This window comes from Megalops cyprinoides, chromosome 13 (assembly GCF_013368585.1).
Source record: "Megalops cyprinoides isolate fMegCyp1 chromosome 13, fMegCyp1.pri, whole genome shotgun sequence".
NCBI classification, from domain to species: domain Eukaryota; kingdom Metazoa; phylum Chordata; class Actinopteri; order Elopiformes; family Megalopidae; genus Megalops; species Megalops cyprinoides.
In genome coordinates this window covers 26435130-26446694 of record NC_050595.1, presented here as the reverse complement: position 1 = coordinate 26446694, position 11565 = coordinate 26435130, and the positions used below count along the sequence as shown (strand labels likewise).

Here is an 11565-nt window from a genome sequence, read left to right as displayed (position 1 = left end):
GTCGCCAGACTTGCCTGTGTAATATTTGCCAATGAAGAAAATATTTACAATGTAATGTTTTCTATGTGAATTATACCAGTGTATTTTTGCTATGAATGCTTTTTGCATAGGCTAAAGTTTAAACCACGAGACTTTAGGTTTAAAGTAAACTCGAGCCTCCTTTCTCCTTTATTAGGTTGTGTTATGGCGTTACGTCAAAATAATTCGGAGTTCTTGCCTCGGCAGTCATTTACGACATTGGCATTTACAACAGAGGTTTACTTTATCAGGCAGACGTTACCGGATATAAGGCAGCTATAACTTCACTGCAAAAACCAGCATTCCTCGAGATGCGTGGCGCTCTCTTTTGGTGCATGTGTGCAGTCGAAATGTCTGAAGTGCAAGGAATCACAATAATTGAGTTCGACAACATGCATATCGCAGACATGGACAATCGAAAAACATGGACACGCTTCAAAAAAATAAAAGAAAATGTACATACAAAAAACATGCATTAAAAAATACAATACGGTGATTAAAGGGTACTAGATGGAGTACCCATTCGTCGTAACATCACTCGCTTGTGTCAGAAAATTAGCTGTGTAGTCGCCTCCGATGTGGTCCCTGCCGACCTTCCTCGCACCGTACAAACACTTTCTCCTGTGTCGGCTTAATGTGCGTATCATCATTCGTCTTGGCGCAAAACGTCGTCCTGAAACATAGATTTAAAAGAGGCAATACAAGGGTTAATACACCACATTGGAATCTCTGTTTGATTCACCTGAATGCTTATTTCTAATAATTTGTTTAAGTGTAATATATTGTTAGGACGTTGACTGCATATTCATTTGGGATCACCTTAGTACAAAAATACAACGTATATTAGTCAAATCAAAGTGTTACGTCACGTTCCCAGCTGACTCTCAATTTATAGATGTATTTGATCGCATCGTACACTAGAGGGTGCTAAATACATAAGGTAATTTTTGTAACACAACCGATCCCCTTCATTTGCGGACTTCTTGTTTTAAAAGACGTGAGCCAATTACGGGTAAACAAATGAAATGCCCCTCTAGGGTTTAGAAATGGTCACATTGAATACTAAATACCTGAGCATTGTAAATGTTAGTTTTACGTAAATGAGCAGCCCCATGTGGGCTCGAAAAACTGTGCATGCGCAAAGACACGCGCTGAGAGGCTCTTGAGGGAAATAGAGAGCGCAAGATACGCATTTGGATGTATTCTTGCATGGGTGAATTTAAAAGATCGACGCTGCATGCATGATATCTTAAAGCTCAGTGGTTCTACGTTCTTTGCGATGTTTCCCCGGTCCCTCTCGCCTACTGAGATCATGTTAAAATACTGTATCTTTTGGCAGAGTAATGTGCTTTTCTCAATGGCTCCACTGTGACACGACTTCATTGTAACCTGGACGTCAGTCGGAGGCTAATCTCATATCCGTCTTTGGGATTCCATGCATTACAGTTTATTCAGTTGTTTTTAGCCTGATTATGTAACTGAAGTTGTAGTGCATCGTTAATGAGCCACTGTTGTGTAACATTACTGTCAAGGGAAGGACAGAAATATTCTCCTGGTTTTTCAAAGCTTGCTAACCAACTACAAAAACAAGTAATGCCCTGAACAAACTGATCTGCCAAGGTACTGCAGGCCTCTGACTCCCTGCCCAGCCTTGCCTAGCCTAGCCCCACACCCACACCTTGGTCTCTACACATGCCCATCTCGGTGGTACCCACTTCTTCTGTGTGTCCCCTGTCTTGATGCGTATCCTGCCCAAGGTGAGTTCCTGCCTCTTCCTCTCGCTGCCCCAGGGCATGATGGTCTGCATCTTGTTCCAAACGTTGGCCAGCGCTGCCTTGCCCTGCCAGTACAGCCTGAGCACCATCAGCTCCCCGATGTCTGTGTCCAGGCTCAGCAGGAAGGAGTGGGTCCTGTTACCTGAGAGCCCCTCAGTGCTGAGTGGGGAGAATGCAGACAGAGTGAGGGTTTCAGCACACCTCTCCAGGGTGAACTTCATCATCACTCTGTGTGTGTGTTTGTTTGTTTCAGGAGATTAAGTTGGATGTGAATATTTCACCGTGAAATTAAATTCTATAATGTTACGGCAGGAGAAACTGAAAAAGAAAGCTTGGATTTTGCATCTTTCTCTTTCACATTTGCATTTACATTACATTTGCCCTGCATAAAATTGAGGGAAAAAAGAAAAAGAAGCTTTTCAAGAACTAGCATCCAGAGTGTGTGTGCTGTAGTAGTATGTATTCACACACTGATTAAACTGCTTTTTAACACAGGCAAGGCAAAGAATAACAGTTCAAAATTCACATCTGAAATTGTACAAATACTCAGTGTGGCATGAAGGGTTTTCCTCTCCGTATGCAACACTCATGCAGTGAGAGCATAGAGTAACAGAGGGCATGGAATGTGTTTACACGCATGTGCACAGCTCTGTGTCTGATGTGCACCACATTCACATATGGTGTGATAATGATGGCCTCTGTAGATTTCTCCTTCCAGTTTCTATTTTTGTTACAACTGTTTTTTTCCCTACATAGTGCTTGTGAATAATTCCAGTCTGTGTGTGTGTGTGTGTGTGTGTATGCGTGTGTGTGTGTTCATGCTAAAATGTCCTGGGGCCATTCATTATTGCCCAGTAAAGCTGGGAGAGGCTGCTCTCCCTTCCCCCATACACATAAAGGGAGGGGGGGGTGACCCACAGCAGCCAAAGGAAAACCAAAGCAGAACAGAACAGAGTATGAGGATCTGCCCAGCAGAGAACTCCCCCCCTTGCATAAGCAACTAATAGCTATCAGGGAGGACATTCTTTGGAGGTGCACATACTTGCATTATTAATGCTGTCTCTCCCCGATTCACAGATGCACACCGTTTCCGTTTTCAGTTGCTCTATCATGTCTGTTGAAACGCTCCCCTCTTGCAATGGGCACCGCTAGCATTCTAGCATCCAGCAGCTGCTGTGCAGCAGCAATGAGTGGTCTCCTGCCCTCAGAAGGTTAGACCCACGGGCACCACAGTTTTAGGGTTAGGTATCAAAGGAAAAGATGGCGCTGTGTAACTGGGCCGGGGTCTTTTGGGTGGAGTTACTCACAAAGTGATGGGTAGTTTCTCGGTCTCCCCTCGGGTCCCGGTGAGAGAGACGGTGAGTGACGGTTCATTGTGCTCCGCCTGGTTGATGAACTGCATTTTCAGCTGATAGTGATAAACTGCAGCACACAGAGGGAAGAGGGAAGGGAAGAAAGAACAGAAGCTCTCTTTTAATTACTCTTTCTACATCCTGCCTTAGACAACAACAGCCATCACATGACATATGCCCTACACAGTGCAAGTCCTGGGCAGCTTGGCGGTGCAGATAGGGGCATTATGGGTATCGCATGAGCAGGGGAGAGTTATATGCGCACCCATTCCTGGAGATCAGTAAACACTGCCGGAGAAGTCATCAAGGGCCAGTGAACACAAGCTGCTACACAGCGAAAAGGCCTCAATGGGCTTTAAGGGTGGAGAGGCCTTAAAGTGGTTCTTATTGGCCGAGGTCCACAGGGAGCAGATTATGTCTTTTTCAATCAAGAGACTGTCTCAGCTTTCTAAATCCCTGTCCTCCCACCTCATTCCCGAAGGTTTACTCAATCAGAGACACTCACCGCCGGGGCCAGTCCAACCAAATTTTCCCTAATAATATTAAATGACTCAGAATGCTGTGTAGATATAGTTCCCGGTAAGAAGATGTTTGCTTGCTCATTCGACATTTCTAAGCATTTTTGGACAATGTGGACGTTCAACAACAAAACACCAACAAGCTTTCAGACAAACTAAATCATTTACAACCAAGCAACAAAATGTTTAAACAGAGCTAACACTGAATTCTCATTTCAGCCAAGTTCAACCCTTGCTTCTCTTTGCTTCAGTTTCAGCGTGTCTGTCAGCCAGTGTGAACCCACTAAAGTCTCATCCATTAAGAGTGGTCACCTTTTGTCACAAGAGCAGCTCACTGTGAAGGTCTCTGGCTGGATTAAGCTGGCAGAGATGGTAATAGTGGGCTTCCATGGCTGTGAGGCTCGGAGAACATGCTAACCTTTGTAGGGCTGGGCGTGACGCGTTTTGAGGAACAGCCTCTTGCTGGCCCCCGTGCGCACCCTCTTCACGTCATAGCCCAGCGTGTTGCAGCGGTTCTTGCGGCAGTCCAGGCAGGCGCCCCTCTCGAAGGAGCTCTCGTCCTTGCACCAGTAGGCCGTACTCCGCTTGTCTCTGTTCAGCAGGGAGTCGATGAACAGGTGGACGGATCGCTCGTGGGAGCATTTGACAGACTGCTGGAAGCCTGCCGTTGAAATGAGGGGTTATAAAAGTCGACCGTCTCGGCAGAGTCTTTTTCCCTCCCTCATCCCCATCTAACAAGGGCTTTCCAAGGAATTCAGAATAAAGGAAATGTCACATAAGCCCCTCTGTGACTTGCCATGAACAGACTGGATTCAGTAGTATTAAGTATTCAGCCTCAACTAGTACTAATATGACAGGTTTCTAGCATGGATTATTTTTGGAGATCGCTATAAATATTACATCGAAATGTGTTTAAGGAAATAGCTGTAACACAGCACTGGAATTAGCCATAAAAACAAATGCAGTCACTGTGAAGTGTTCTTACAACCATCCTCTCAAGTTTAATCAACTGAAATGTGTACATTTTCCTTGGGTGAATTACTCAGTCGCAGTTAAAGCACAGGGGCTCTTTGAATGACAGTTCAGCAGGGCAGACAGCAGTGAAAGGCTGATTGTGTCCAAAGCAGAAGCAGACAAAGACTATAGTCTTTAGGGAATAGGTAGTTATACAAACTTGGGTTCTCATCTTTTTAGTATGTATTCAGTCTTTTGATCTAATTCTGTTGTTTTCCTTTATTTAAACCAAATCAAAACACCCTGTCATTCCCCAGGGGAAGAGGACATTACATTATCTCAGGGATGTGAGGACTGCTTTCAGGCAAACCCATTCCACTTCATGATTTCCATGATGAGATTTTATGCCCTCCAGGCAATGAGGAACAGTGAAGAAGTCGGAGAATAATCCACATAATTATGGTGTCAGGATGACAGCTGCTTTAATGTGGCTTTGCCTTTTCATATAAAAGAGGTGCGTCAACATCAAGATCCCTCCCTTGTTTACGTTATAGTGTTCTGATTCAGATTCAGCATTGCTGGATATTTAGCCATGAGATCCCGCTGCACTTCCTACTGTTATTCAGTCTAGTTGAGTGTTGTACCTCATATAAACAACAGGCACATTGATACATGCCTATACACAGCTATTAGTCTGTGTGCTGGAAGATACTCCAATTTCCAAAAGTCTGCTTTACACTGTATATTCTTCTTTGATTTAAATAAACTTAAATGAGCACCACCAATTGTCAATGAAGTAATGAATGAGGGAAGAAAGGAGGATTTCACATTTCAAATAAGTACGAAAATTTTAGATAATGTTTAGTGCATGTGTGCGTGTGTGTGCGTGTGTGTGTGTGTGTGTGTGTATGCGTGTGTATTTGCTCATGTGTCTGTATGCATGCATGTGTGTGTGTGCATATATCTACAGTCTATGTTTGAGTTTGTGTGTGTGTGTGCATGCATGTGTGTCTGTGCAGTCTGTGTGCATGTGTGCACTGTATTTGTGTGTATACATGCACATACTGTATGTCTGCAGTCTCTGTGTGCGTGTGTGTGTGTGTGTGTGTGTGTGTGTGTGTGCACCAGCCATCCTGTCTTCCACAGTACTTACCATTCAGTCCATACTGTGATAAGTGATAGAACAGGTTGCTTAGCTGGCATCCTGGTTGGAAGGTCCCTCCATTGGGGTAGAAGTCAAAATGCCCCACTGGCTGCTGGATACCCATGCTGAGCCCCATGTGCTGCTGGGTGAAGGTGTGGATGACGTCCACAAATTTGGCATCATCAGGGGACAGCCTATCAGTATGGGACATCCCCTCAAACAATGGGCCTGTGGGGTCCAATCCTGCAAAGAGACAAAAACAAACCAAATACGCGGAATCAGAAATTGCAGACCCTTTGATTGAGCCATATTTGTGTCTGACCGATGCAGACTGTCTGCACAATCTGAAGCACTAGCAAAGCATAACTTCCTCACATATCCTAGAGCTAGACAGTCATCCGGGTCCATTCAATACATCCTGATTGCGAATTAAGACCGAGCCAAGTGCACCTTACATGAAAATTTGAAATGAAATGGACCACTCATTTCACAGAATGAGTGGGCAGACGAACTGTTGCAAATGCATTAATCCCTTGAGGTGAGAACAATGACAAGTAGTTGTGTAGAATCTCCAATGAGTTCTGCAAGCATATAGCGTTTGGAGTGCAGTCTGTGATGGCTACAGAAGCTATTGGAATACCACCATGTCACTTGGTAGAGACTGAGAACATGTACGTATGTATAGCAGAATCACACTATCAGACACAGTGTTTGAAAAAAAAAACAGGACTAAAAAGTCATAGCTTTGTTTAGAAAAGTTTATACCTGAATTTGGGTGACAGTCCTTTAAGTCTACACCATCAAGTCAAATCTGTTAAAATTCAGGCATTCATGAAGTCAAAGCACTATTCACAGTAATTAAATCTGACTGCAACACAGCATGGTCAGATGTGAAACCTGCTAAACCTATTTGAGCTCTAGAGGGTTTTGTACTATGGTGGAGGGAGACTGCCAGTCACCTTACTGTATTGCAGTATCTTTCTGGCCATTGAACAGTTTCAAGAGTTGAACGCACACAGGGTGACGTGTATTTGGGAAAATCGTGCAAAAATTCTGCTTCCTGTCTTAATTATTAATCATAATAATCTTTTCTTTTTCTTTTCTTAATAATCTTTTCTTTTGATAATGAATTTTTAAACAGTTCTCACCAGGAAGACACATGCTGTGCTGTTTCATAGACACTTGATACGTAAACAAGGATCAGGGCTCCTCCCACCTGTAATCCGTCCTATTTTCCTGGGTCCAGTGATGTAGCTACCGGCTAATCCTGAAACGTGAGCACCCAGGCAATAGCCGATGAGGTGAACCTTGTCCATGGGGAACTGGGAAAACTCCTGCCATGGAGACAAGAGATAATTAAGTCTGTGCAGCCTGATCAGGTGATTTGCGAATGTTTGGAGGAGAGGGGAGGGGTGGCAAAGGCTGTCCAATCAGAAATGTGCGTGTTCCATGAAATGTTTTTCATCTTTCAGCTGAAGAGTTTGCCTTTGCTGAGCAAACCCCTGAGCTGAAACGTGAGAAAGGTCAAAGGTCACAGTCCGGGGTTTATTTGCAGCATGGTGCACATGCAAAAGTCCAGAAGCACAATGCACTGGGAATTCTGCAAAGCCCACATGTCCAGCTTGCATGTGCAAGGCCTGTCAGCACTCCCCACTATCCCTCAGAGAGCGCCCCCATCTGGTCCGGACCCTCACCTCCAGCCACTCCAGCATCTGGGCCACCTCCTGGCCCACCACCCGGGTGTTCTGCACAGCAGTGGGGTACAGATGGTGAGCCAGGGAGAGCCAATCGACAATGGCCACGTTGACGTCTCTCAGGGTGGACGTCAGCGCAGCTGCCAGGTCGGGCACCCAGTTCTCCATTGTCCCGTCGATCTGGAACAAGGGCAGCAGACAGCAGTCGTTACATCTACCTTGGAGACAGTATTGCTCCAGGTGCCACCATTTAAGTAGAACATCAAGGGGCAGTAAAAATGACACAAGTCATTTCCTGTCCCGTTAATCCAGTGTGGTGTTACTGAACTGTAGTCAAGGAAGCTATTATCACAATGCTCAAAGAACTGAATTAACCTAAATGTCTGGTTTTAATTGAGTTCCCTGCATGCTTAAACCTTCCCAGCAGAGCTTCAGAGATAGTAACAGGTTTCATAGCTGGGAAATCGGGGCAGCAGTGGTGTAGTGGTAGTAAATAGGGCTGATAAGTGAAAGGTTGCTAGTTTGATTCCTTACTGGGGCACTGCTGTTGTACCCTTGGGCAAGGTACTTAAAAATTGCCTCAGTAAAATATTCAGCAGTATAAATAGATAATATTAATGAAATTGTAACCTATGTAGGTCGCTCTGGATATGAGTGTCTGCTAAATGACAATACTTTAATGTAAATTGCCATGTTTACATGTCAAATGCTATTTTGTTCTCTTTTTCAGGAGGGGGTTTTGATCTCTTTAGACATCTGTTTTCATGGCCCAGACCACACCCGTGAGAGGGACAGAACCACGCGTACCGACCATCCATGGATGATGATGATCAGTGGGTTGGAGGTGTTGAATCTGCAGGAGTCCAGGGTTTGCGGTTTATAAGGCAGGACAGTGCAAGAGTCCTCCACGGAGGCTCCCTCCGAATAGAGCCGGAAGACAGATTTTGGTATGTATGATGCCTTCGATGCATCGGGTTGTAGTTTCCCTGAGACAAAGACAAATAAAAGTAGAAGAATGAAGGAAACAAATATGGCATTGGTTTATGATTACTGCGTGTATTGCCGTCATATCTAGCTAAATATGTGATGATGCTCCAATTGTAAGAGACATAATTAGAAAAACAAATAGTAATGTGGTAATACTTGAGCTACCTTGTAGTGAAATGAAATGAATATAGAGGGCATCTCAGAAGATTGCAAGCCAGAGTGGTACAAAGCACATGCATACAATGGTCACAACAAGATGATGTTCAAATAAAAATGATGTTTCAATTGTATTCATTGAAGACAACTAGTTTTGCTCCTGGACAAGAAAAAGGTAAACTGCTGGGCAAAAATAAGTGCACTCTGATCTATGATGTCCCAGGCAAACTAAACCAAAACCATCCCAGCAGCATAACTGAGTGTACTATAGGCAATAATATTACATGCTGTGGTGCACTGTGTTGCACAATTAAAACACATCTGACACTTTTCTGTCTCCAATCTGTGGGTACAATTTGATGTTGCAATAATGACCATGATGATCTTGTGTCACAATGGTGAAGTTTAACCTGTATCTAAGTTATCTTGAAATTTCAAACCGTTCGAAGTTCACACTGGAAATCTCCTTGTCCAGCTGTTTTTTCCCTCGGTTGTCCATTGCTGCTGTAACGCTTGAGCTTTTGTCATGGCCTTGTGTCGTGTGTTGTGTTCATACAGTGTACTGTGCAGACTGCTTATGCAACTGATGAGTCAGCAGCCTGCAGTTTCTTTCCCTTATTCCATGCAATAGTGACACCTGAACTCAGCTCTCAGAGAGGTTACTGCCAGCCATGTTCCCGTCGTACTGGTAAACTTTGAGGGGTGAGCAAATGGAATAACTGAGCCATCTCCTGCCTCTATGTAGACAGTTTTGGAGAGTACTTCATTGTCTCTTTTCATTGAACTTAATTTGTTGTGACTGTACGCTTCAGTTTGTCCTCTTTTTAGCTTGAATGGCGCACAAATTTAGCTGTTTTCTAGCCTCTTCATTGCAATGTCAGTGTTCAGTTTAGCATCTGAAGGGTGCTCCTCTGGGGCTGGAAGGAGCTGCTAAACACAGAATCAGTGTAGTACATTTACCACAACTGACTTGGTTTTTTACAGTCTCCCATTGATTTGGTTTACAGTGCAAATTATTAAACCTGACTGAGTGATGTATTGGCCCAAAATATTTCAGTTTAGCCCCATTATTACAGTTCCTATTGCATTAGGTGTCATCAGGTGTCTTTTTCACTTCATGCATGTAAGTGTAAAACCCCACATTCAGTTAAATATCATCTCTGTGTCTCACAGTCAATCTCATTATATCACATAAAATACAATTATACATACCACGCTTAGTATTGCCTGGTACAGAATCAATTTCGCCACTATTTCCACTCCAGCATAGGATTAGCTTGCTTCCAGTAAGAGAAAAAAATATATACTTACCCATTTCTTTTCCTCCTATTTGCTGGCCATTGCTGAGGTGATACGATATTAGGAAGCAAGCCAGGATTCTCACGACACCCATGACATTCACAGCGAACTCCCAGAGATCCTAACAGGAACACTTTTGAAAGGCAAAGAGAAGGGCAGGAGAAGAGTGGTGATAATTACAGAGAGTTGGGATTTGAGAGCTCTGACTATTCAGATGATTGGTCTGCCCAGAGGTGAGGCCCTGGTGGTTGGTGCAGAGGCTTATGGCCTTTGGGTGTGCTAGGAATGGGTGTATTTACAGCCAGGGCGAGGGGCCATGGGAGGGACCGGAGCACCTTGGAAAGTGCAGCTCGTTCTGATTGGCTGCTGCAGCCCATCTGTGTAGAGCTGATTGGATAATGGTGGAGATAGAGAGGGAGTGATAGGGGGTTAAAGAGAGCAAGAGAGAAGACAAACGTGATCTCCCTTTTTGTTTTGAAGGCACTGGCCCTTGTATTTTGAGGGTCTCTGCAATGCTTATTGTGGAAAAAGCAGAAGCCGTGACTCTGAATCTTCCCTCATTAAAACGTGTCAAAAAGATTGACAGTTTGACACACTTTCCATCCAGAAATTGGATTATTGTTCTCATTTTTTTAAGTGTACATGCACTCTTCGTAATGGCTACAATACACATCTACACTCTTGTACACAAATCTGTATGAGCATTGAAGCTCAACAGAGCTCATTATGGATCTGAGAGCCCCCCCCCCCCCCCAGCTTGTTATTACAGTGCCTGCATTCAGTAAATTCTTTGGTCTGTTCAGTAACATGGTGTATCCAAAATCTGACCCTGGGGACCCACTGTGGCCGCTGGTGTTTGTTCCAGCTGAGCTCTCAGTTAATGCAGTTGTATTGAATTGTTGTCTGAAGACTGATCTTTGTCTGACATCTCAACTTTTAATTTGCTGTTCTTTGTAAAAGAAATGCACCAGTGGAGGAATGTTCTGTTACTATAAATATAAAGTTGTTTTATTTATTCAACATATTTTAGTTGATATCCCCTTGGGCATATTCAATGCAGGTATCACAAGTGAGCATAACTTATTCAATTTTTTTGTTCTAAGCCCCATTAAAGAGTTTAATTTATTTTTTAAAGAATTCAGATAAAGATATATTACTTACAAAAACACACATACTTGTGTCCCTCTCTCAAAACAAAAACATTTTGAACAACCCATAGCAGTAGTAATGGGTTAACAGCAGATGCATATAATGTCAAATTTGCTTGAGATTTCAGTCTCAGTCACAGCTTATTAATTGGGGCCTCAGTTACAATGAAATCCAGCAGCAGGTTACTGTGGTAATGACACATCACTAACCCTCGGTTACCTACTGTGTACTGTCAACATCGGATAACTTGGCCCAGTCATAAGACATTGCAACCCCACTGTGATTGGTTGGGGTTCAGCAAACCACTGATGTCATATGATTCCCCTACCTGTTCTGGGGGTCATGGTGCAGTTCCTCTTGACACAACACAAATAAACTCTAATGTTGACCATGCGTCCTTGAAACAGACCTATATAGTACAGTAGCTTATGAGATCTCTCTTTTCTGAGAAGAGAAAAAAGGCCTGTTTAATGTAGTTTCATTTGTGGGGTTTCCTCTGTTTGTTGCTGGAGTATTAAA

General features: G+C 43.6%; 1 protein-coding gene across 1 annotated transcript; it reads right to left on the bottom strand.

Moving 5' to 3' along the window:
- Positions 1 to 573: 573 nt before the first annotated feature.
- Positions 574 to 9991, bottom strand: lipca (lipase, hepatic a). The gene is made up of 9 exons (XM_036544335.1): positions 9910 to 9991; positions 8263 to 8441; positions 7456 to 7635; positions 6978 to 7095; positions 5771 to 6004; positions 4082 to 4324; positions 3101 to 3215; positions 1734 to 1952; positions 574 to 691 (listed from the first exon to the last, which is right to left on the bottom strand). The coding sequence occupies exons 1-9, from the start codon at positions 9989 to 9991 to the stop codon at positions 574 to 576; spliced, it is 1488 nt and encodes a 495-aa protein (XP_036400228.1).
- Between the last annotated feature and the right edge of the window lie 1574 nt (positions 9992 to 11565).